General features: G+C 42.9%; 3 protein-coding genes across 8 annotated transcripts in view; all 3 read left to right on the plus strand.

Annotated features, from left to right (window-relative positions):
* Positions 1 to 26,012, plus strand: part of ATP5PB (ATP synthase peripheral stalk-membrane subunit b) — a 331,787-nt gene that overhangs the window by 1,692 nt on the left and 304,083 nt on the right. The gene's annotated exons all lie outside the window — the stretch shown is intronic.
* On the plus strand, positions 3,187 to 14,998 carry HSD11B1 (hydroxysteroid 11-beta dehydrogenase 1). 3 transcript variants are annotated; one of them, XM_063119505.1, is made up of 6 exons: positions 3,187 to 3,594; positions 4,177 to 4,307; positions 6,673 to 6,784; positions 12,123 to 12,308; positions 13,691 to 13,834; positions 14,023 to 14,080. In XM_063119505.1, exons 1-6 carry the CDS (start codon positions 3,507 to 3,509, stop codon positions 14,070 to 14,072), a joined length of 711 nt encoding a protein of 236 aa, XP_062975575.1. In that variant the 5' UTR covers positions 3,187 to 3,506; the 3' UTR covers positions 14,073 to 14,080. The 3 variants fall into 3 exon arrangements, with proteins under 3 accessions (XP_062975575.1, XP_062975556.1, XP_062975567.1); XM_063119486.1 differs by lacking the exon at positions 14,023 to 14,080 and adding an exon at positions 14,773 to 14,998 and having other exon boundaries at positions 3,189 to 3,594; XM_063119497.1 differs by lacking the exons at positions 3,187 to 3,594; positions 14,023 to 14,080 and adding exons at positions 3,724 to 3,856; positions 14,773 to 14,998.
* The window catches only part of TRAF3IP3 (TRAF3 interacting protein 3), a 38,659-nt gene continuing 33,195 nt past the window's right edge, over positions 20,549 to 26,012 (plus strand). For all 4 annotated transcript variants that reach the window (XM_063143118.1, XM_063143143.1, XM_063143134.1 and 1 more), the window contains exon 1: positions 20,549 to 20,853. The gene's annotated coding sequence lies outside the window, so the exon portion shown is untranslated. The remainder of the gene's footprint in view (positions 20,854 to 26,012) is intronic.

Below are 26,012 nucleotides of genomic sequence, written 5' to 3' on the forward strand. Positions count from 1 at the left end.
CCCAACTGGGGTCATGCCTGGTCTATATGGCTTTGTGCCTAGAATGTTGTATAATGTGGTGTTCTCTACTATACTGTACTGTCAAGGAAGATTCTCTGAACTAGATCTAGGCACTGGGTAATTTAAAATAACACCTATTATATAAAATGAGCTGTACTGTCTTTACTAATACCCAGTGTACAGAAAACCTAGCTCTGATTTCATTTACATTTAATTACTCAAAAGCTAGCCTGATTTGTACAGACAGAAACACACTGCAACCTCTTGCAATGTCTTTGACAGTGAGGGCTGGGACTACCATGTCAGAGAATTGGAAGGGTAATTCCACCACCACACCACCCCCTTGCTGTTTTCCATTTCCCCATATGCATGAATTATCCCTCCTTGGTCATGCTAGCATGTCAAATGCCTTTGGGATGGTAGATAGATAGATAGATAGATAGATAGATAGATAGATAGATAGATAGATAGATAGATATAGATTTTGTATGACCCATGGTGTTTTGGAAGAATCATGAGCATACAAAACTGTTTTATAACAAGTCAGACCATTGGTCTACCTCATCCAGTACTGTCTACTCCAGTTGGTGTGGCACTCCAAGATCTCAGGCAGAGGTCTTTCCCAAATCTTTGATGGTAGAGAATCCAGGGATTGAACCCAGTGCCTCTGACATGCTAAGCATGTGCCCTACCTGTGGACACCCAAGTCTGCCCTCGCAGCTTTTGATCCTTGGCATAGGAATGATGTAACATCCTGCTTTCCAGGTGAGCTGTGATGGCAACATGTACCCAGGTCCTAGAATATAGTAGCAAAAAGAGGCCCAGCTCATTATGTATTTCATCTGTAATAATAAAAGAGCATGTCTGTCTATGTTTGTTCATCCATCAGCACCACAGGGCCAATACCATGAAGCCTAGACACCTGAAACTGAATATTAAAGGGACCTCATGAATGTGCACTTCAAGGTTATTTTGTTTTTAAAATGCATTAATTTAACATTTAAAATGAATGTGAATGTGTCCATGTAGTTGAAGCCTGCAGTGACATCTTCAGTCATTAGGTGGCAAACTTCCCAAATCAGTGCATAACTTTGCAGCTTTATACAATTTGCCGTTTGAAGCCGGGGGGAAGAGTTTGTGTACAACTATGATTAGTTGTACATGAAGCATGGGGCAAGGTCTACCTGTCCCTTCCCCCTGCTGTGGGGCAGCCCTCCCCCCAGAGGGGGGGAACGGACGGGACAGAACCATCTCTGAAGGGTCTGAATGGGCTGCAGGTTGTGCCCAGGGTTGCCCATGGCATTGACGTAAGTCAGATGGGGCAGGTACAACGTTTTCAACTCTGGCAGTTGTGTAAGTTTGATGGTAGTCTCCATTGTATCAAACAAAGGGCTATTCCAACCTGTGTGGTTGGGTGAATAATTGCTTAATAAAAATGGCCCTAATGTTAAGACTTGGGTAATCTGAGTAGCAGAGTTGCATCTGTGTAACTGTTCTCTGTTCAAAAGTCTGGTGTGATTTACAGCAGAGTTGCCTTATATAGAGAAAGCCACATGGTGCTTGCTTATTGCAGAGACAGAGGAAGAAGGAGCAGGAAAAAGTAACTGATCAGACAACAAGGGGGGTGAACAAGACATTCTCTATCACATCCTAAATGTCTGGAAGCATTGGATTTAGCACTGAAGGCCACATCAAAAATAAGGCAAGCAACCATTAAGATGGGGGGGGGGCTGCATCAGTAGTTGTTTCAGCTTCATTGTGGGGAAGCCAAACTTGACAGCACAAGGTACCCATTTCAGGAGAAACAAAATGCCGTTGAGCTGCTCCTGCTCCTAACACACTTCAGACACTGACCTCACAATTGCACTAGCAATTGCTCGACTTCAGCATCACGTGTCAATTGCATATCTGATACATAGTCAGTCTATTGCTCTGGGGCTCGTCCACATGGTTGCTTTGCCCCTGGATTGCTTGGGAGTGGCGGCAGGTGATCTACATGACACAGCCACCACTTCAAATCAATCCAGGGGCAAAGCCCCAAAGCTCAGCACTAAAGAAGTCCAGGACTTACTCCGACTTTTTAAGATTGGAGCAAGATTCTGTGCCTCTGCAGAGCCTTGTTAAGGAAAAATAAATAAAATTTGTGGGGGGGGGGTTGGGAATCCTGCTAGGGAGGGAGCACCCCATTCAATTCCCCCTTGTTTCCCCCCAAAACAAAACAACAACGTCAGCCCCATTTTCCCATTAAAAGCCCCACTAACCAGAGAAGAGGGGGCACGGATGCTCCTAGGCACCCCTGGACCAGCCTCCTGAGTGTTTGGGTCGGCGGCCGCAGCACTGCCTGGAAACCCTAAATTACGCTCCTTCCCATGTAGATGCTGGGAAGGAGTGTTAATGCGGCTGTGCCTCCGGGTGCAGCATTATCAAAGTTGTATAGACGAGGGCCTTGAGTGTCACTTGAATACTATTACACAAAGTGTGGATCTATCTCAGAAATTTGCCCTTGACATGCATATTCAGCATCTGAGGCCCTCATGTCTTAAAAAGGCTTACTCTGTGATATCAGAAAGTACAGACAACACCATAAATATGGCAGGGAATTTACCAATTTTAGGTAGTGGATCCAGTCCCATTCAATTCAGTGGCTCTACTCTAAGTAGGACTGATGTTGGATACAAACCAAAGGGCAGAAGATTACTTTAGTGTCCAACAACTCATGAGAATTCCCAAAGGAAACTACAACCCCAGAAAAAAACATACTTGTTGTCTTAAGGCACTGACAACAAGTATGTAGATTTAGACAGAAAAAAAGTCCCTGAACTCCCAGTATTCCCATGGTGGCTGGGAGTTGTAGGACTTTTTCTGACTAAATGCACATAGGATGGCGTCCTCTGTCTCTTAAGATCTGTTACTTAGTCATTTCCATCCAACAGCTCTGAATCTCTGATGCCTTATTATAATCCCCTCTGATTCTGTGCTGCAGTCTAACTGCAAACTCCTTGGGGCAGAACATATAATCTTCTCATACAGGAGCATCATGCTGCATATGGAGCTGTGCCTGGCAGGTACTAACAATGAATTAAAAAATAAATAAATGCCATGAGCCCACCTGGAGAAGGCAGCCTGGGATCTTTTCTGAAGTGAAACATGATGCTTTTCAGTAAAGACACACCTCTTTCAGGGTGCTGTGGAAATTTCTTTTTAAACTTAGAGACAGGAAATGTGAAATGTGACTGCCAGGACCTAAAGTGACTCTGTCACTTGGGCCAAAGTTTACCAACTTTTCACTAGAGTAACTCAGAGGCGTGAAATGGAGGCACTGTCACAAATGACCTGAATTTTCAGAAGTTTGGACATTCGTGGAAATTGCTGCCTCTGTACAAGCAGGTTTTTGCAGCATTGACATTGCTCTTTCTGTCTGGAACAGCTCTGCAGAGCTCCCCCCACCCTCCTTCTTCTTTTCCTTTTTGCTCTCATGCTTGATTTTTTCCTGACTCTAAAGCGGGATGGGTCTGTTGAAAAAGATCCTGGTTCCTTTTGCAGGATTAGTCTTGGCCTTCTGGTTTTATTCAGGAAAGGAAGACTTTAAACCGGGTAAGTTTTTTTTTAAAGCGAATGCTTAGGCAAGGTGGCGGGGGGGGGGGGGGGAGAAGGGAGCTGTGCTGGAACAGATTTTTGCACATGAACAGCCTAAAAGGAAACATGCCTGGGCGTTTCTTGCATTGCTGATAATGGGAGGCTTTGCTTGGCAAGGCTTTGAAACATATCAAGCAACAGGCAGGGATCTTTGTTCGGCAAACAGGTGAGGTGGGATTCTCCAAGGGACTTTGAAATTCAAAAAGGGACTTCACTTCAGGTAAAAGCAAGCAGGAAAGTTGTTTAACCATACAACTAATTTTTTTAAAAAAAAATCTTTGAAAAGTCATGTTCAATTAGGTGGTCAAAAAATTATATTAATCTCTCTTGATGGTGGTTCTGTGTTCCATTGGAATATTTGCAATTCTTGTTAGTGCTGATTGCAGATTGGACTGAAGGACCCTTCGGACTCAGCACTTGGTTTGTAGTCTGGAATTGCTGGTTATCCTCTTAAGTTTCTTGCCTTTTAGAGATTTATCGGGAGGGGGCTGTGTTTAATGAGATCTTTATAAATGGCTATCCCTGTATCTTGTTCTCCAGAAATGCTGAAAGGGAAGCGTGTGATTGTTACTGGGGCAAGCATGGGGATCGGTGAGCAGATGGCATACCACCTGGCACGCATGGGTTCCCACATCCTGATCACCGCGCGGACAGAAGCCAAGCTTCAGAAAGTAAATGTCAATGTTCATATATGCATGTCCTTCTCCAGGCACAATCCTGTAGAGGCACCCTTCCAGCCTTATGTTTAAAGGCATGAATGTAGAATTCACATTAGACCAAAAGGAAGGAAGGAGGAAGAAGCTTTGTATACCTTGAAATAATTAAGCACATTAATGTCATACTTTGAAGCATCTAAATAAATTCTTAGTTTATTTTGAATACCAGATTTCACAATTTGCCACCAGCAGCGTGTGAATATTTCTCCCAATTTACAGGCATGTGAATTCAACATATTCACATATGTCTGGAAGTAAGTGTGTGTGTGTGTGTGTGTGTGTAGGTGCCAGTGTGGTGTAGTGGCTAAAGTGTTGGACTGGAAGTTGGGAGATCCAGATTTTTGTCTCCACTCAGCTGTGGAAACCCACTGGGTAACTTTGGGCCAGTCACAGACTCTCAGCCCAACCCACCTCACAGGGTTGTTGTTGTGAGGATTAAAAAAAAATGGAGAGGAGGATTATGTATGCCACCTTGGGTTCCTTGAAGAAAAAAAGGTGGGATATAAATGTAATAATAATAATAATAATAATAATAATAATAATAATAATAATGAAGAAAAAGTGTTTGCAGGTGCCTCTGTAGGAGAATGGTGAAAAAGAAATCCCCCAAAAAGGGATGTGCTGTCACTACATCATCCAAGAATGCACCATTGCAGTGCCCATCTTCTAGATATCTGTGTTGTTGTTGTTGTTTCAATATCAACTGCCGATCTAAAAAAAAAAAGCACATATCACTCTTCTCTCCGCACCTTGGGACAAATGCAATTAGGACAGGGCAAGTCATTCCCCAATACACATTCTTTGGTTTCCATGACTCTTCCCTTTCTGCTGCATACATCAGCTCAGTAGTTCTTTCCCCTGATTTATATGAGGAGCGCACATCATGTATGTTTTGTGGCTGTAGCTACAACAGTGTAAGAACTGCTGCTGTAAGCACTGCTGTAAGCACCACTGCTGCCCTATAGTGGTAAAAAGCCAGGAGATTTACTGCCCTATGTTGAGGATCAGCTTTAACTGTAGCAACTACTGATGCTCAAACCTTATCTATTCCTGTATCTGGTAAACCAAGCAGAGATGTCTGGTTTTGCTGTACTTGACATGGAGCCCCTAAGAACAATGAATGGGAACGTTTTAAACAGGAAGCTTGAAATTAGCCAGTATAACCAAATCAGGCCTCGGCATACTTACAGGATTCCAGAGTTTCTCTTGGAGAACGCGATTTCTCACAATGAAGGTCAACAAATTGGAAGCATCTACCAGGGTATCAATCGAGCGACATGTGGTCAGTTTGGTAGGACTAGGACTGATTCAGCCTCTGGGCCTTTCTATATCTCCCGGCGTTCTGGGAGGGAGGGGGAGGATCTCGCAATATTCTGCTCACGAGATCCTGCCCTTTGTCCACACGCGTGTGCGACTTCCCAGGAGGAAGGAGGGATGTTGCACCCGCCATTTTCTTTCTTTCTTTTTTTTAACAAAAGATGAGCACACTTGTACTCCAACAAAAATGTGAGTAAAAAATCACACACCGCTCCCGCTCCCCACCCCATGCCCATTTCCCACCTCCTTGCATTTACTCATGAAGAGGTGGGATGAAGCTGGGAGGTGCCCACACACCTCCCGTGGTCTCGGGACAATCCCAAGACTGTAGAAAGAACCAGGTTTTCCGAGGGATTATTTATCCCTGGGGAAACCCATGCTCATCCCCCCTTGCCCCCGGGAGTCCCTGTGCATCATTTGGATGCACAGGGACTCGTTCGTGACCAGCCCAGATTTTCGGGCTGGTGTAGAACGGTCTCTGTCTTGACCAATGAATTAGTTTGAGGAGAGATGACAAAAAGATGTGGTTGGGTTAGCTACAGTAAAAAAGAAAAAGTGTGTCTAGAAATATAAAATATGATCATTGCAGTAATATTGTCATGGTGTCCAATAATACTGATATTGGTCCTACAGCAGGTGCTGCAATGGCACCAGGAAGAGACAAAGTTCTAATACCAGACATACAATACCCTTTCACACCTTGCCCAGGTTTTTGAAGTTCTCTCTTTGAATATATGTTGAACTAACCATGACTCATTTTTGTTTTTTACAAAAGAAGAAGCTGGAAACATTCTTCCAGCTGCATTTTCCAGTGGAAATTCCCCACTGATAATGCTGATCCATTAAGCAGACAGACCAAAAATGTGCTGTGCAGAAGATGCTTATAAACTGATCTACCCAGTGGTTCCTTTGGAGCACTGCCTGAGAATTTAATATGGAAGGAGGGGAGAAGGGATTACAAGGGCAACGGGCCTCCAGAAATCTCCCTTTTTTGTCTGTTTAGGTGGTCACTCGGTGCTTGGAGCTGGGCGCAGCATCTGCCAGCTACATGAATGGCAGCATGGAAGACATGGTATTTGCTGAATTGGTGGTGAAGAAAGCAGAGGAATTATGGGGTATGCTGCCTTGGAATGAACATTAGAAGTAGGGTGGCCAGGATAACAATAATAATAATAATAATAATAATAATAATAATAATAATAATATATTTATTTATTTGTTACCCGCCTCTCCCTCTGGATCGAGGTGGGGTACAACACAAATACAAACATCATAAAATACATATAACTAATTAGAACATTTAAAACTAATGCATTATTAAAAGCAGCACATTATCAAAAAGGCATCTTAAAATTCAACTGGGTAGGCCTGCTGGAAGAGATCAATCTTTATGGCTTTCTTAAATTCCGGAAGACTGTTAAGTTCATGAATCTCTCCCGGCAAGCCATTCCACAAACTGGGAGTGGCAGAAGAAAAGGTCCTCTGGGTAATAGTCGTCAGCCTTGTTTTTATTGGTTGGAGTAAATTCTTCCCAGAGGACCTGAGTGTGCGGGGCAGGTTGTACAGGAGAAGGCGAGGTAGCCTGGACCCAAATCATGTAGGGCTTTAAAGGTAATAACCAACACTTTATACTTCGCCTGGAAACTAATTGGCAGCCAGTGAAGAGATTTTAAAACTGGTGTAATGTGGTCACCCCTAGGTGTACCAGTGACTAGCCTGGCTGCCATATTTTCAATTAGTTGATGTTTCCAGACTAGGCACACAGGTAGTCCTATGTATAGTGCATTGCAGAAGTCGAGCCTCGAAGTTACCAGTGTGTTCACTACCGTCTTTAGGTCTTCCGACTCTAAGAAGGGGTGCAGCTGGCTTATCAGCCGAAGCTGATAATAGGCACTCCTGGGTTACCCAGACCAAGTCTGTCTTAAAATCAAAGAATCCTACAAAGGGAGTGCATGGAGGGGCCTTGGAGTTTCCCATGAGAGTTGGCAACTGGATAGCAGACAGAGTGGCAGGCACACCGGCCACCTGACCACAGTCTTCCTCACTATGGTGCGATATATTGTTTTTCCATTGACGTTATAGTCATTATCTCTACATTTGCATTTATACATATAAATTAGTGACCCCTTTTGCTCTCTTTTTGGTGATACGTAAGTGGTTACCCTAATTAGAAGAGCCCTGCTGAGTCAGAACAAAGTGCCATCAAGTCCATTTTCCCAGAATGGCCAACCAGATGCCTCTAGGGAGCCCACATGAGGGGGTCAGGACAATAGCCTTCTGCCACTGTTTCATCCCAGTAACAAAGTGCCTCTGAACCTGAAAGTTCTTCATGTAGCCATCATGGTTAATAGCCATTGATAGATAGAGCTCTCCTCCATGAATTTGTCCAACGACAGCCTTCCACAACCTGGTGTCCTCCAGATGTGTTGGGTTGTTCCTCCCATCATCTACAACAGAATGGATGATGGGAATTGCAGTCCAACTCATCTGGAGGGCATTTAGTTGGAAAGATTGATCTTTAAGGCACCACCTCATCACCATCCATCTGTTCTTTCATCATTCATCATTGGAGAAATCTTTCCAGAGCTCCTCACCTCAGTGGTCAACCTGAGTCCAAATAATTAAATACAAAAGTTCCAATATAGATCCTTGGGGGAACCCCACCACTTACTTTCCTCCATTTACTCCTTTTATTTAACTAATCCACATGAGGACCCATCCCACTAAATTTACTCAGAGGCCTTTGATGAAGGACTAGGGATCTACGGAGTGTGTAAATCCATACTGTCAGTGTTTCGCAGATTGTCAGGCACCTTTCGTTCTGCCATCTGCCCATCAGCGAAATCGGATTTAGCTTTTAGTTTCTGAATTTGCACATGTGCAGATTTGCGCAAATGTGCAGATTCCCCCCAAAATGCACAAATTCCTCTAAAATGTGAATGTTCACCATTTAGCCTATGGGGGAAATGCACATTTTGGGCTGGGATTGGGTGTGGGTGGGTGTCTGTGGGTGTGTCTCTGTGTGTGCATTTTTCAATGTCAAAATTTGCTCAAAATCCCAAAGGTTAGAAAAATGGTCCTCAAGCCCATAGAATCCACCTACTAGAGGAAAACCGGCCCACTTCTGTATCCGCAGATTGGATTCATAAAAATTCAAACTCATTTGGGACTTTTTGGAAGTCCAAACTGAGATGTGTAATGGCTTGAGATATTCAATGACTAAATACCCAGCACCACAGTAGTGGGAACATCATTCATTAACATGATAAAGAAGGCCAGTCAGAGAGTTCTGTACTGAAAGTGCCGCATTATTATTATTATTATTATTATTATTATTATTATTATTATTATTTATTTATATAGCACCATCAATGTACATGGTGCTGTACAGAGTAAAACAGTAAATAGCAAGACCCTGCCGCATAGGCTTACATTCTAATATACTTCTGCTTTTGATTCACAGTCAGGGACAGCAGTTCTCCCTGAAACAGGATTTTGGAGTTCCATGGCACTGTCTAAACTTAGCCACCAGCAACAGTATAATTCTGCAAAAGGTTTTATAATGGGATAGTTCCTGCCTTGGCTGACACACTGGGAACTGAACCATAGACACACACACACACACCTAGCTGGAAGCACACCACTGGAAGTACTCCAAAACTACCTGAAGAGTTTGGCTTCAGTGTAAGGTTTTAACAGGCTTACATGCTCTGGATCAGGCACAGACCTGTTAGACTTTCTACAGCTCATTGGAATATACATCTCATCCTATTGTCTCAAAGATAATCCTCTCCTCTTTACCACTGCTGCAGCTCAGAGCTAACTCTTCTCCCAGGGAGCTGTGATTGACAGATTAGTGTCCCAAGGTTGTAATTCTATCATTGTTTTCCTGAGATAACACTGTTGCAAATACAGTGAGTCCAGAAACCCTTGGACCAAATGCAGAAACAATGGCAGTGACACCACCGGACACCTCTATGAGCCACGTCCACAGTGTGTTCCTAGAAGAATGCAGCAGGTTCCATTATTTCCCCTTGTACCTGGCTGGTAATGTTGTGGGTGCATGAAGTAGTGGTAGTGATGGTAGCTCTTACTGGAGATGGGTAAATCTGTCAATTTCCATTTCTCTTCTCTCTCTCATTTTAATCTTAAATTGGTCTGTCCAAACTTTGAGACAATCTCTGGTTCAGTTCAACCGAAACATTGAGATTTTAAAAAAAGTTTGCATAACATTTTGTACTGATTTTTGTGCACATTTCCTTTCTCCTAATACAATTTATTTATTCAACACATGCATCTTTGTATGCAATTTTTACTAGAACACACTGCACTGTATGCATTTTTCCTAACTGAAGATTGTTTTTGTGTTCACCTTCCTCTAATATACACTTTTTTTCGGTATGCATTGGAGAAGTCAATTGCAAAATTCAGAGACAAGTGAATTTCAAAGGATAGCTGAGTTCCAAACAAATTTGTATCCCTCCCCTAGCTATTACTTGTGCCACTCCCAAGCAGACGAAAAGCCCAGAGATCAAGAGGGCCTTAGATTAGAACTAGTCTGGAAGGCTTTGGGTCTTTTTGAGCTGTTATGAAACTATCCCTGACACTCGGGGTGCTTTAGGGTTTGGCTACCTCACTTTGGAACTGAAGCCAAAGTGAGGTTTGCCCCCCCCTGAAATGGGTCAGCCTTTGGAGGTTTCTGGGGGGCTGCCTTACTGCCATGCAGCAGGCTCCGAGGAAATCTGGGCACAAAGCCAACCTGGAGTCCATTGGACTTTCCCCCTCCCTCCCCCTGAACCCAGAGCTACCACACCTAGTGCCAGGACTTACCTTTGCCATGTGCCTTCCTACCTTAGTGCCATGATTTAAAGGTAAGATGGGGGCTCTCTCTTTTTCATAGATCTATGGTCACAAATTCGGGAAATGACTCTTTATGACTGCTGTAGTTTGCAGCCATAAATCTATGAAAAAGCGAGAGCTCCATTTTACCTTTAAATCATGGCTCTAATCAAGGAGGACACATGGCAAAGGTAAATCCCGGTGCTGGTGGGTTTGGAGGGTGACCAGGAAGGGAGAGGAGAGGAGGGAGGGGAGTCCAATGGACTCATGATTGGCTTTGGTCCAGCTTTCCTGCACAGGCAGGTAGGTGGGGGAGCGGCCCACCACTGTGCTGAATCGGCCCAAGGTCTTCAGAACAGATCTGCTTTGCCTCGGGATGCCTCAGGCTGACTCAGTACCACCTCGTATTCAGCTGGAGGCAGGGCACAGCATTAGTGGCAACCTCATCCTTATAGTCTCACAGCCTAAATCCCCTCACATAATATCTTATAAGTAAAACATACATGCTAACCTCCACTACTGAAAGAATCTACCATCACTAGTGACCTTCCAGGACCCTCAGCACGCTGGTAAAAGAGTTTTCAGTAATAGTGCACAGAAACCTTGCTGGCAAACTGCTGTCCAGGTCCTTGCAACTAGGACCTCTGAAATATGTTCTCTCCTACTAGTGGATATCCACGGACTTCCTTGCACTATAGTAGCAATTAAGGATCACACCTTTCCCATGCTTCCACCATTCCTGCTTATCAGCTGGAAGACAAGCACAGTAGAAGAAGAAAGAGGGCATTTTTTGATAATCTCAAAGGTGTGAGAAGGAGGTAGGGCAGTCTATCACTGACCTTCCGACGTCTGAGACCTAAAATGACTTAATGAGCACCACAGAGGGCAAACGCCAAAAATCAGGTTATCACACAATTGAGCTGGCAAATCAAACGAGGAAAGTGCCTGGCCAATCATTGGCTATGACTCAAAGTATGCATTTTTAAAAAATCTGAAATGTTTTTCTGCCAAATATAGCAACCCAGGAAACCTGCAAAACTGTAAATATACAAATCCAACAACCATAAAAGTATAATTTAAAACAAGAAATGTGAAACAAGAACTCCATAAAACCAATTTAAATCACTAAAACTATAAGTGTGTACAAAAATCACAAAGACAACAACAACTAAACGTTCTCCAGATACCTGGTACAGCAGGCATTTGTTGGTTCTGAGATTATGATCTTTAGAGCACAACCCTATCTGGATCCTCAGCAACTTCTGAACTCGGAAGCTGATGGGCATCCTATGCAGAGCAAGAGGAGCACCAAGGTAAACCTAATGAATGGAGGATCACCAGATGAGGGAGTCCTCTGTTTGGATACATATCTTGTGGGCTGATATTAGGGAGTGACCAGTCATTCTACAAAGACACCAAACTAGAAGTGCTCCAAGGCCTGATCAAGTCAGGGCCTGATCACAGTAAGAAGGCACTGGGTTCTGTAGCATCCTGTATAGTAAGTAAATCTTATTTTAGAACTTAAGCAGAGTTGCTAGGATAGCTGATCATGACAAAATTCATTCCATCCTCTACCAACCTGGCTTAAACATCCCTTTTCTCGCCCCTTCTCAGGAAACCTAGACATGCTTATTCTGAACCATGTAGGCCAGAGCTACTTCAACTATTTTGACAAAAACATTGGGCATGTGAAAAAGCTCCTGGACATCAATTTCCTAAGCTATGTGACCATGACGGCTGCTGCTCTTCCTATGCTCAAAAACAGTGGAGGAAGCATCGTAGTGGTGTCATCCCTGGCAGGTGAGCATAAACTGCAATTGTGTGAAGTGGCTCTCAGTGGTTTTCACTTCTGGTTTTCCTACATGGAAATGATGAAAGCCACTTGCATTGATGATAGTCATAAACACAGATGACTGCACACTCAACTGGTTGCAACTTTCAATAGCATGTACACCTCCAGAAGTTTTGGACCACAACTGCCAACATTCCTGACTATTGACCTAATTAGCTGGGGCTGATGGGAATTAAATCTGGAAGGCACCAGATTATGGAAGGCTGCCCTAGGAGCTTGAATCACATAGGTGTGAGGCTACAAGCAGGTCGAAGCCTCAAACCTGTAAACCTGCAAAGCCTTTAGGCCCCAGTTCTTTAAGCAAGCATCATTGTACCAGGAGGAAAGACTAAATACCTGTTCCTCCTATTACCTGTGTGGATGGGAAACCTCTGACCATTAAATAGACCTGTACACCAGCAGATTTAAGGTACCAAATTCCAGCAGGACACCATAGCTAGGGCAACCACCAGGATTTCCCTGTTTTTGTCCTGGTCCTTGTTCTACCCTGGGTGTCAGGGGGGATTTTCTGTGATTTTCTATAATGTCCTGGAATGACTCACTTTCCCTTTTAAGGCCGCCATTAGTGTGGCAGGGGGTAATGGCATGTTTTCTGGAAGCCTTAAAGGGGAAAGTGTGTAATTCCTGGACATTATAGAAAAGGCCCCGATTGGAGCAGTGTGTGTGTGTGTTGGAATGACATACTTTCCCCTCCTCCACTATAATTGGGGCCTTTAAGGTGTCGTAAGGGAATGACACATTTTCCGGGGTGGGGGGCAGAAAGCCACTTCCCCCCCCCATTGGGTGTCCTCTTGTTTTGTTTCCCAAATGTGGTCACCCTAACCATAGCAGCCATTACAGAATTTCCCAAGACTCACCCGTGAAGGACTGCTGTTTGCTTGTGACCCAGCTTGTTCAGTCCCCAAATCTCCCTTCTTGAGACTGTGGGAAGAATTGGGTTTTCCAAGGGATTATTTATCCCTGGGAAAACCAGTGCTCGTCCCCCCTTGCCCCCGGGAGTCCCTGTGCGTCATTTGGACGCACAGGGACTCAGCCATGACCAGTCCAGATTTTCGGGCTGGCGTAGAAACGGCCTAAGATGGAGTCATGCTGGGGAGGAGAGGAGAAAATTGGTTCCTACATTGGAAAATGAGGAGGAAGCAAGACTCTGGCTCTGACCTAGCAGTATGAAGGCAACCTCCATGGAGTGCAATCCCAAACTACATAGAAGTGTGTGTCGTGTGTGTGTCTCCCATAGAGTCATAAAGAAGTAATAGTTATGCTTCCTTTGCCACTTTCAGGATTCTAAAATGGAATTTACTCATGTCTTGTATTACTGCTGTACTTCTAGGCAAAATTGGCTTCCCTTTCGTTACTGCCTATTCTGCAACTAAGTTTGCCCTGGATGGATTTTTCAGCTCCCTGAGGCAGGAATTTGCAATGCAGAACACCAACATTTCCATCACACTCTGCATCCTTGGACTCATCAACACAGGTAAAATCTGAAGTATCGAAACCTAACCTATTAGGACCTGGTCTTCCTTGACAGATTCATGCCATGCTCAAAATCTGTCTCAGCCTCAACCATTTTAAAGCCAATGAATCATTTTCTTGCCTTCTTGATTAATAATGCTGTGAATTATTAATCAAGAAGCAATGATTATTTACATTTTTCTCAAGTAGGGATTGCCCATAAATCACACAGAGAAAGATCATTTTGTGGATCCCAATGAATAAGACAGCAAATCAGTTGTGAAAGGAATATATAAACTTTCACATTAATGATGAAGAGTTGTTGCTAACTCAGAAGCATCCATCAGCAGAATATAAAATATCCTCCCAAATGATCTTCATGTTATTTGTATATCATATTTATTTATTTACAAAATTTATATATCGCTCCCTATTCAAGAATTTTGGAGCGGTGGAAAAATTGAATAAAAGAATAAAAAACAGAATAAAAACTCAGTAAAATACATTTTTAAAAGAAATGCCTGCCATTTTAGATTATTATTTTTTTACTCAAGATGAGCGCTCAAGCGCTACTTCAAAAAGGTAAATATTTTTTTAAAAAAATAAATAATACTCCCACTCCCTACCCCCACCCATGATGGGCATGGAGCTCCCGAAGAGCTCCATGCCCAGTTCCTGGCTCCTCAGGGTTACTCGCGAGGAGCCGGGACAAACTGGGACGGCCACCCACACATTCTGCAGTCTTGGGATGATCCCGAGAGGGTAGGGTGATATCCTGGGGCAAGGGAGGGATCGTCCCTCCCTGCTCCCGGGATGCCCTGTGTGTCATGTGGACGCAGAGGGACGATCCTGGGGCGATCCCTGGGATATCGCCCCATGTAGACATGCCCTGAGTTTCTGAGCAGTGGGTAGAACTAATAAATCAACCAATACTAACAGAAGCCCATTGTCTTCCCTTAGAAACTGCCATGAAGGCAATTTCCGGCGTAATGACATCTCCGGCAGCCCCAAAGGAGGAATGTGCTCTAGAAATTATTAAAGGGGCGGCCCTGCGCCAACGGGAAGTTTATTATGAGTATACATCTGCAAGGATCCCTCTGTTCATCCGAGAATGGGCTCCAGATCTCCTGGATTATCTCATCAGGTCGCAGTATAATGTGGAAAAACTAAAAGATTAAATGCAGTTTTAATGATGATTTTCTTTGTCTCTACCATTCTCACGTTATCTTATATAAGCCTGTGATGCTGCAGCTACCCTGTCCTTTAGCTCAGGCTGTCTGCCATTTAGGTAATACTATAGTAGGATCCTAGAAAGGCTGGAATCGACTATGCTGTTACATACAGACCTGAAATCTACTGCAGCATCTTGAAATTCACAGATTAAAACATGTGCATGCCTTATGTTATGGAACAAGGCAAGGAGTAAGATGACTTGGAAAAACACATGTTTATGACACATGTTTTGCATGCTCTTGAGCAACATCCACATAGCAGCTTTTCATACTCTGAGTGAGATGCTTTAAAGTAGGTGTGCACAACCTTTTCAGCCCTGAGGGCCGCATTGAGTGGGACCAGGGTGTTGCACATGCCTGCATGCACATATGTGCACACACAAAGATGTGCACACAAGCACAAGCCTGAGGTGTTTCTTGCTAGTGCTAGCTCTAGCAATAGAATCCTTTCTTCACCTTCTTATCAATTTCACCATCCCTGGGATAACGGGGCAGGGGAGTTAGTTACTTTTTCGCTGCACACGGCTCCCCTTAAAATAAAAACACAAAAAACAGAGCCCGCGACATCCCTCTTCTCTTCCGGGACATCGTCATCACATGGCTGTACAGAATGTGGGGGGAGGATCGCGGAAGCAGGTCAGTCCACAATCCTCCCCTTTCCTTCCGCTACACCCTTAGGTGTAGACCTGTCCTTAGGACTTAGATTTTTAGAAGTAGTTTTGCTCAAATATCAGATTTGGTGAAACAAAAAGCAAAAATCCACAACCCATCAAACAACTATACCAAAATGTGAAATTTTCTAAGTTCGTTTTTGAAATTTTGTTTGAAGCACCTAAATTTATGTCGTGCTGATAAAAACATTAAGTCGCAGTGTTAAACATAACAGTGCTTTGTGCTTAAAACACACACATACATACCTTAACTCCTACATGATGCATATTTGGATACTGAAATATTGAATTAGGGCAGCATATATTTGAATTTTTGCAAGACATTTTGAGCTTAGAAAACTGCTTGTGAGTTAGGGCACAACCTATGAACGTTTAGACAGAGAAAAGACCTACAACTCCCAGCATGGCTGGCTGGGGAATGCTGAGTGCTATTGGACCTTTTATTTTGGTCAAAACATGAATAGAAGTTCTAGCTACACAGAATGGGCACAATGAGACCCTGAATTAAAAGCTCTTTGTAAATGTCACCTTAAAATGATTCTTCCAATGTCCTCAGAAATAAAGACTTGCAATCTTCTCGCTCCAAGAATATGAAATTACTATTTCATTTTTAAATCTGAAAAATATATAACACACACATTATGCTATTCACTGGATCAGCAAAGGTTTTGTGCTGACACAACCCTTTTTTAAAAAGCGCTTTTCTGCATCCAGTGGTGCCCCCTCCAGACGGCACATGGAACTGAAGCATGCCTGTGAGGTGATACGACAACATGACAGCTCTTGAAAGTAATGTCTCTTGCTGAATTTTATTAGAATTTATTTATTTATTTATTTATTTGAAGGGATTCTTGTATAATAATTACAATTTCTTTGAAGGGCAGATAGCAAATTAAGGGAGATAGTTCATAGTTTGCTGTTCATGAAATTAAAAACCTAATTGTAAATATGAGAAGACATCTTCTCATCTTCGTCCCACATCACTCAGGCAGCCCTTCCCGGCAGGGCGTCTGTCTGTTTTAGTCCAATTGTTTAATCTGTCTTTCATTATATCTGCCACACTCCTGACTTCCCCATTTGCTCTCTTTGCCTGGATATATCTCTGACCAGTGTCAAATAGAAGCTACAGATTGGCATGCCAGACACCTAAATCATCTTGATCCCAAGCTTTCCTTGTTCTCTCCAGGGAGTGCACAATGATTAGGAAATGCTCCTTATTTCAGAGCATTCCTGACCCACCAAATATGCTTCCTATTCATGACACCCAACTCTTGTTAATTCCCAGCATCCCCCACAAAACCTCTAATGTTTTACGTATTCAAAACCCAAGTCTGCCTTAAAGTATTATTTGCTTATATTTGTCTAGAGAATTCAGTGTTGCTTATTTTATCCCTAACTTTAAGTTGCTTGGCCTTTGGTTACCTGTCATTCAGAAATATTCTAGTCCTCATTGTGAAATCTAGGAGCAATAATAATAATAAATTTATTTCTTACCCACCTTTCCGTCTGGATTGAGGTGGAGAACAACACCAAATACAAAACACCATAAAATACATAAAACTGATTAAAACATATAAAACTAATACATTATTAAAATCCATCTTAAAATTCAGCTGGGTAGGCCTGCTGGAAGAGATCAGTCTTTATGGCTTTCTTAAATTCAGAAAGACTGTTAAGTTGGCAAACGTCTAGCAGGGTCCGTGGCTTTTTGCGGCTACTTGTTTACTCACCGGGCCGGGGGGGTGATCCCAGGGGGGGAGAGAGGGGCAGGGGGAAGGCCGAACATCGGCGATGGCAAGGGGGGAAAGGCGGGGATCGGCCTGGCAAGGGGGGGGAAAGACGATCGGCCTGGCAAGGGGGGGGAAGATTGGGGACGGGATCGGGGATGGCGGATGGGGGGAGGACGAGCGAGCAGGCAGGGGGGCAGGGGGATCAGGAGCGGGTGGGGGGCTTAATTTTAAAAAAAACCACTTACCTTGTCCGGAGTCTTCGGGGCACACGTGGCCCCTTTAACACTAAAAAAAAATGGCCGACGCTGCAGGACTTCCAGAGTCCCTGCGTGTCGTGCGTGTAGGAGGCGGGGCGGCGCGCGCTAAAGTTAGTGTGCCGTCGCCCCGCCTCCCTGCCGGCTTATCCGGCTAGTCTAGCAAGGACCTAAGACGCACTTCCCCCCCCCCCATATAAACATCTCTAAAAATGGGGTGCGTCTTAGAATCGTGGGTGTGTCTTAGGTTTTTTATTTCTGTTGGTGGTACTGAAATTAGTGTGTGTCTTACAATCGATGGCATCTTACAATCGAAGAAATACGGTACCTCTGTTCTAGCTTGTACTGTATATTGTTAGTTTTACCTGCACCTTTAAGATACATGTATATAAAATGACCTGAAAGGCAGAAGGAACACATCTGTCTGCAGAACTTACTGCCATTAAAGCTGATTGAGTCGCTGGGGATTTGAGATTTCAATTAATTAATGCTTTTTTGTTAGGCTGTTAATTTTATCATGTTTTTGAAACTCTGTATTTGGGCATGGCTAGACAGGGCGATACCCCGGGGATTGGCCCGGGATCGTCCTTGTGCGTTCACATAATGCACAGGGGATCCCGGGAGCAGGGAGGGATGAGGGACATCGCCCTAGCCTTTTAGCCCACTTTTTTCATGGTCTTGGGACGATCCTGAGACCGCAGGGGGTGGGATGGTGTGGGGGAGCAGGTAAATAATAATAAAAAGAACTTACGTTTTGCGTTCAAGCGCTCTTGCGCTCCTTCTCCTTTTTTAAAAAAATGGCCGGCGCGATGTCCTCTTACTCCTGAGACGTCGCACGCCGCGTGTAGACAGGGGGGGAGATCTCGCGATAACCATATCGCGAGATCCTCCAACCTCTGTCGCGCTAGACCCGGTAGGTCTAACCATGGCCTTTGTCTCTCAGCCAAACTTCCTTCAGGGGGAATTAATATGCTACTTTGACACAGAGACTGCTTAAGGTGTTCAACTTTTCCTTACTCCCACAGCATTGCTCATTAGTGGTGAGAAAAAGGTTTGAGCCTTATCTGATGCTATTTTCAAGTAATTATGTAACTTAATGTGGGGGATGCATATCATTTTGTACTATGTATGTTTTTTCAGTTCTTACAGATAAGACGTCGCTTTTCTGAAGAAGCCAAACATAGTGAAACAGGACTGAACTGGGTGCCCGTAAAACTTTTGTCTATCTGTAAAATGTTTGTGTTCAATTTACTCTTATATTATACTGATTTAAACTAGGGTGACCATATTTGGGAAACCAAAAAAGAGGACACCTAATGTGTGTGTGGGGAAGCAGCTTTCTGAGTCCTGCAGAAAGTACGTTATTCCCCCGCCACCTTAAAGAACCCGATTGGAGCGGAGGAGGGGAAAGGATTTCATTCTGCACCACCACCATCCACTCCAATTGGGGCCTTTTCTATAATGTCCACAAATGTCTTTCCCCTTTAAGACCTCAATTGGAGCTCGGGGTGGGGGAATGATGTGCCTCAAGAAAGCATGTCATTCCCTCCTGCCATGCTAATGGCAGCCTTAAAGGGGAAGGTGTGTCATTCCAGGACATTATTGAAAATTATAGAAAATCCCCCCTGACACCATGGAAAGAACAAAAACCAGGACAAATCCGGGGAAATCCTGACAGTTGGTCACCCTATTTAAACCTTTGCCCATCTGTAAAAAGCACATGTTTTCTGTGTACACCTGTTCAATTTACCTAATTCTGCTTACATTGTATGTTTCTATATGATTATTTCCTCTGTAATGGTTTGTCACGTATTATAATATCTTTTATGAAGTTGTATTCTCTTTAGCATTCAATCTTTGTTGCCACCAAAGCCTGCTTCCCTTCCTTCAGCTTTTTTTTTTTTTACCTGTAGGGGGCAGCAGCAGCTCTTCCTCCTTCTCTCCTGGCTGGCCCCATTGTCAAAGCACAAGGGCACACTGCTGAACTTTCAGGCCTCATGCTCAATTTGAAAAGAAAAAAATATTTATACTTACATTTTAAGTAGCAGTGATCTGAACCAATTAGACACTGCCTTTGGTGGGGACTTGTCCAATGAGAGAACAGGAACAACATAAAGAGTCCCATGTGCCCTCATTGGCCATGCCCTGTGCAGAGGCAGTGTCTGATCGGTTCAGATTGCTGCTTCTCAAAATGTAAGTACAACTTTCTTTATTAAATAGAGTGCCGGAGCCTGCAGGCTCAGCTGGGTGTCCCAACCCTTGGTCAGTGGGACCAGCCAGAGGAGGAGGAGGAACGGTAGGGGCAGGGGCAAACGGGCCTTTTGAGCCTGTCTGAGCCGTCAACAACTGCCTGGCCATGCTGACAGCTGCTGTTGCTGGGCCTGGCTTCCTAAGGCATGTTATAGGACATTTCAGTACCTTCCACTGAAAATCTCAATACATTTCCCTGTGCATAGGCATGCACAGCACATGCCATTAGCATTCTACTATCAATGCAACTGCTGCATTGATAGTAGAAGTCAGCTCTCCTAGGGACTTTCTAGCTCAAGAGTTCACAAACTTAGCCACTATACTACAGCCTAGCCTCTGCTTTTGAAAAGCATGGATGTCACGATGCTCAAGAATTGATAAAGGTTATTTTCTTGCCAAGTCGAGTTCTCATTCCTGAAGGTATCTTGCTTGACTTGGTCTCAGGCTGCTAACCACAGCCTCCTGGAATTATGCATAGGCTCAAGGTGCCAAGACTGATAATATAAACTCAACAAACTTTGCTGGAGCCCCCAACGATAGTGAAAGAAATGCAGACTGTTCTACCCTAACAGAGACAAACTACTATACTATGAACCTGCTTACAGAACTCTGGGCTTCCTGTCACCTCCCTTGTCATATCAGGGTAGGGCAGAATGAGAAAGAGAGAGAGACAGAGAGGAACCAACTAACCAGGGTGAAGTATTGCGGCTTAGAGTATTTCCTGTTCTTTTCAAAAAAACACAACAGAGCAGCAAAGTGAAGTCGTCCGAATGAAAATGACAGTTACAGCATGTTAGTACTTGATAACTAAGCAGGCATCTTCTCATTTGTGCCTGAGCAACGGCAGTCCCAGGCCTCTCAGACCTTGATGAATTCACCTCAAGCCTGCCACGAAAAAGCAAAGGTAAGGACCTCCCTCATTAGTAGCAACCTTCCATTTTATTTCTCAGTGCACAGAAATGCAAACACACTGAATCTAAAAAACAGAAAAGAAAAAAAGAACTTTTTCTTTGCGCTTCCGCCGGCATGATTGACAATGTGAAGTTGCAACGTGAATGGGCATTATTTCCACTGCTTAAACTGGGGAAAATGACAGTGCCTGTGAGGGAAAGATAAAAGGCATTTGTATTGGCCCAGAAAGAAAGAAGGAAACCCTTGCATTGATAATAAGACCTCAGCAGTTTGTCCACTTGTATGGGCTAAATAAGCTGAGCAAATTCTCATCTCCATTGTTCAAAACCGGTTTGTGTTTAAGTTAAGGCTTTTTGAGTCAGCTTCACAATAAAGACATTCTGAAAACTATGGCTACTGGACAAGGTAGGTGGGTTGCTCATCTCTCGGTGGGGAAAGTGCCTATTGATGTAAGTTTCCGGGAACACAAGGAATTCGGGTGACAGGTTGGATAGGTACTAGGACAACAGGCTTCAAATCCCACCTTGAAACATTGCCCAACATTAGGTTTGAAACATTGATTTCTGAAATGAAAATTTGGTGGGGTTTTGTTTTGTTTTGTTGCCATTATAGAAGTGATGTGTGAACTGTATACACCCCTTTGATTTTGATTTTTTTTTTTTAAATCCAAACATCAGAAACCCTAAACACAAACAATATATTGCATTTCCACGTGGGCAATGAGGTTGAGTGAAGGATGATCATCACCATACTTGTGTGTCCATTTTTCTTTTCTTTTGCCTTCTCCATTTTTGAATATAGCAATAAAATGCTCTTAGTACACAGCTTGTCTGATTTATTTAAACAAGCAGAAATGGTAACTTTTCATCATGTGGCTTCTCCTGTCTTGAGAGTGTTAAGGCAGAAAATGGAGGAAGAAGTTGGCATGGAAGATCTGAAATAATGAATAGAAAAAGGTATTTCAGCTAGATAAATTATCTCATTTACTAGCATGTCCACATTAGGACACCTCAGCTGAGAATATCCAATTAGTGTATCCATATTAGTAGCTGACTTATGAAAACACTAAAGAAAATCAAGACAAGCGGGGTGGGGGGAGGAATTTAAACGTAAAAAGTTATAGACAATCTAAACGCCAAAAAATGAAGGAAATGCAACAAAATCGACCAATTTCTGCCCTCAGTGGCCAACAGCAGAGCTTTAGTTCTGTGCTGCAATGTCAGATAGGAAATATATTTCTGAAAAATTAAAAGCGGAAACAAGCCTAACAACCATGTGAAAAATGCAAATCTGAAAATAATGTATATTCTTGATGAAAAATCTAAGCATTTGCATTTTACTGGGATAGAGACTGAAAATAAATTGTATATTTTCCATTTTATTTGATCATTTGTGAACCTTACATCTGGTAGCAATTACTGAACTATTTATGTAACTTTTACTGCAACCTGTACTAATTGACTGTCTCATGCCATAGTACAGAGTGGTCAGTGAGGACAAGAATTTTTCAGTTGAGTATTTTTTTCCTTTTGATAATTACATCCCCCCCAACTTTATGTCTTAACTTTGCACTTAATAGTAGTGTTTATGTACAAAACACTGTCTTTAAATCCATCTGCCTTTTTGAGCCTGTCCACTAGATTAAGAACATTGTCTGATATAGGGAAGAGATTGGAGTATATGATGCGAATGAGAGAAAAAGAGTTGAACATAAGGGACTGGTTTATGAACAAAAAGCTTCATAAAATCCAACCAAGTGAAATTTTAAAAGAGGTCAATTCATAATTTAAGTACAGTGAGGTGTGTTTCTGTATCCCCTTCCCCGAGTAATGATAACACCAAACAGGAAGTGGTAGAAAAAGTACCACAAAGAAGAAATCCTGTTCACCATGGCTCTTTGATGCTACCATTTTTGTACCAAACTTGCCATTCCTTATATGCTGATCCTTATTCTCTTATACTTTTGGACTAGACGTTATCAGCCCAGGACTTGGTTGGTACAGACCCTGTGTAGACTGGTGTTCAAAACATAATGAATCCTGTTGTTTACACAGTTTTTTCTTATGTTTCTAACTGCATCAGAGAACAGCTTCCCTACTGCCTGACTTAACACTGTAGTAATAAACTGGAAATAAGGGAATAGAACATCAAGGAAACAGTGGAATTTACAGTACAGTCATACTTATAGATCATTCACATTCATTCACACACACACACACACACACACACACACACACACACACACACACACCTAAAAAAAAACCCTCCAAGCACAAACAAAAACAAAACTGTACTCAACCCTCATACTTTTTAAGAAGGTGATTCATTTAAAAGTTATCCTGTGAATCTGCATTTCTGTGGTTGGCTTAAATGGACATGTAAGACGTACAAATTATCATTTTATATATCCGCCCTTTGTATTAACTCTTTATATTGTTTTTAAGAGACTATTTCTATCGAAGAAGGAAATACGTCTAAGAGGGAAAGTTTGAAAATTAAGTCAAACATATACCATAACTGGAAATATGTAACAGAAAAGCTCTTCTTGCTTTCTGAGATGACGTACATGATCACATGTAGAATGTTGCAAATTTTATTGGTTCTTGTTGTGAGTGGTGTTGGATCCAGTGTGAGGAGCAGTGTGTGGCAGCTTTCTTAGATCTCAACAGGCTTCCTCCTTCTAAATCCAGGGAGCAGGGAGTTCTAGTTGCTTTGGATAATAGGGTGGCCATGTGTCCAACTTTACAGTGCACATTCCTCTGTTTGAAGGCATCCCCTATTTGAAGGGCTGTCCAGTCCAAGTCTGGTTTAAAGCTAAGGAAGCAAAAGAAGGGAGAGCAGGTAGGGGCCTTGAATTTCCCCATCAACAGTTGGCACCTAGACAGGAGACTAAGCAGGCAGGTCACTTGGTCATTTTGTTTCCCATAATGGGGCGATGCATTTTATTCCTATTTAAATTACATTGATACATTTTCATATTTCTGTATAACTTAGCATGTGCAAATTTTATGCAAATCTGTATCCTCTTTTGCCTTCTTTTCGGGTTGAAGGATTTTCTCTTTTTTTGTGACACTTAAATGTCACTTTATCCCTATTGGATAAAATCAGTTAATTAAAGTACAGATTTTAGAATACAGTGCAAGTACCTGTATTCATTCATTCACACACAGACTCTCTCTCTCTCTCTCTCTCTCTCTCTCTCTCTCTCTCTCTCTCTCTCTCTCTCTCTCTCTCTCTCACACACACACACACACACACACACACACACACACACACACACACGGTGGGATAATCAGCAGCTTGCGGAGGAATCTATTTAAGTTGGGAAACTGAAAGGAAGAGGTTTTACCCCACCCCTACATCATGTTGTCCTCCTTTTTGGTTTCCAAAATATGGTCACCCTAACCAATGAGGGGAGTATGAGCAGATCTCTGGTAAACAGAAATGGGTGAAATAGACGACCAACATACCACATGATTAATGTCGGGAAGTTTGCCCACTTCTTAATTGTGTGTTAAGTTGTGGCAAATTGCTGCACTACAGAGGACCACAGCTGGCTTTTTCTTCTTTTGTGGTTGCTGTTGCTCCACCCATAGTTACTGACTAGTTGTGTCACTAAGGAGTGAAGACCTAATTCTCCATTCATTGCTGCAGTCATTTCTCACTATTTCCTGGAGAGAGAGAGAGAGTGAGAGAAGCAGATGGTTGATATGTTCTCACATGAAAACGGTATGAAAATGGTATATAAGAGGCAGGAGCCACACTACTGCTTTATAGCAGTAGTGAAGTGCACTGACAACTGTTGGGGCCTATTAACATATACCATATACTGCTTTCATTCCACTATATCTTGCTTGGAGTGGCTCCTGCCTTTTACATACTGCTTTCATAGTACAATACCCTGCTTGGAGTAGATTAGGCCTTGAAAGTTTGTTCGTAATACTGTTAACACTGTTGGTTCAAAGAGGTCAGTAAAACACTCTTGCTTTATTTAGAGTTGTTGTCTTTCTCTTAAGAAAAAAAATCTGGCCCTTTTAAAAAAAAGATTGTGTTGTTTTCAAAGTCTATAAAGCCCTGTATTGTTATAAATATTGTGGAATACGAACCAATTGAGCCAAATAAAAAACATCCGGATGCAGGTTTTCAAAAGGAAAGTTTACTTCCACCTCAGGTACCCAAAATCTTTGTTCAAAGGTCCCTCTCCCTTTACACATATAAGGGAAAAGGCCCGGAACAGAAGTTTACTTTTCATTTTATACAGGGGGGAAACATTGTATGCAAATAATTGGTTGCTTGCTCAGATCGTCACAGCTGATCCTCCTCTTTGTCTTTTTGACATGCCCAGATGTGAGAGAGAGACCCTATTGACTTTGCAAACTCCATGATCACATGAATCCCTTAGTAATGAATCCTAGGACCTTCCTGTCACGTATTCCATTGTCTTTAACTAATCGCTGTCCACCACTCTCTCCCTGGTTCCCCCCCTCTTCGCAATGTCCCCTGGGACATTCCTGTCTCACCTTGCCTATGTGGCAGAAATCTTCCCGTTTTACCTTCCCTTGGCGCCTGACATTCCCTTCGATGGGCGAGCTTCCCACCTCTTATTTCCTTTCCTTTGGAAGGAAAGGAAATAAGAAGTGCGTGTGTGTGTCAAGCGCCTGGTGATTTAACTAGCGGCTAGGGCTCATCCTTACCCCTGAGTAAGCGACCTTACCCAAATAGGTAAATGGGACTTTTCTCTCCTACCTGGGAGTAGGGGTCTATTCTACTCATCTAAATCACTTAGAAATCACCCAAGGGTGGCATTTTGGGAAAGGAAGAAGGGAGTAGTGGGAAATCAGTTATTTTTCCATAACAGTATCATGAGTTATTTTAGATTATCTAGGGGTGTTTCATCTCCATGAGTATTTTAGATTATCCATTTAATTGCAACTAAATATACTGCACGTATGTGAACTGCAACTAAAAAAAACCTAAAATAATGTTTAGTTCAGACCTTAAAATCAACACCACAGTGGTTGCTTTTAGCACTGCCTTTTACTATTATTGTTGTATATAATGCTTAAATACTCCATGCTAGGGATGTTGGGCGATTCCGTCTTGGGGGAGGGGGGAGGTTGAAATCTGCCAAGCTTTCCACAGCTCCCCACC

Source organism: Elgaria multicarinata, chromosome 1, assembly GCF_023053635.1.
Source record: "Elgaria multicarinata webbii isolate HBS135686 ecotype San Diego chromosome 1, rElgMul1.1.pri, whole genome shotgun sequence".
Taxonomy (NCBI): Eukaryota; Metazoa; Chordata; class Lepidosauria; order Squamata; family Anguidae; genus Elgaria; species Elgaria multicarinata.

Excerpts from the sequence above, each read along its gene's own strand:
- HSD11B1 (XM_063119486.1), top strand. The coding sequence starts at position 3,507 with ATGGGTCTGTTGAAAAAGATCCTGGTTCCTTTTGCAGGATTAGTCTTG. Across the intron at positions 3,595-4,176 it reads AAAGGAAGACTTTAAACCGG|AAATGCTGAAAGGGAAGCGT; the intron begins GTAAGTTTTTTT and ends CTTGTTCTCCAG. Across the intron at positions 6,785-12,122 it reads GAAAGCAGAGGAATTATGGG|GAAACCTAGACATGCTTATT; the intron begins GTATGCTGCCTT and ends GCCCCTTCTCAG.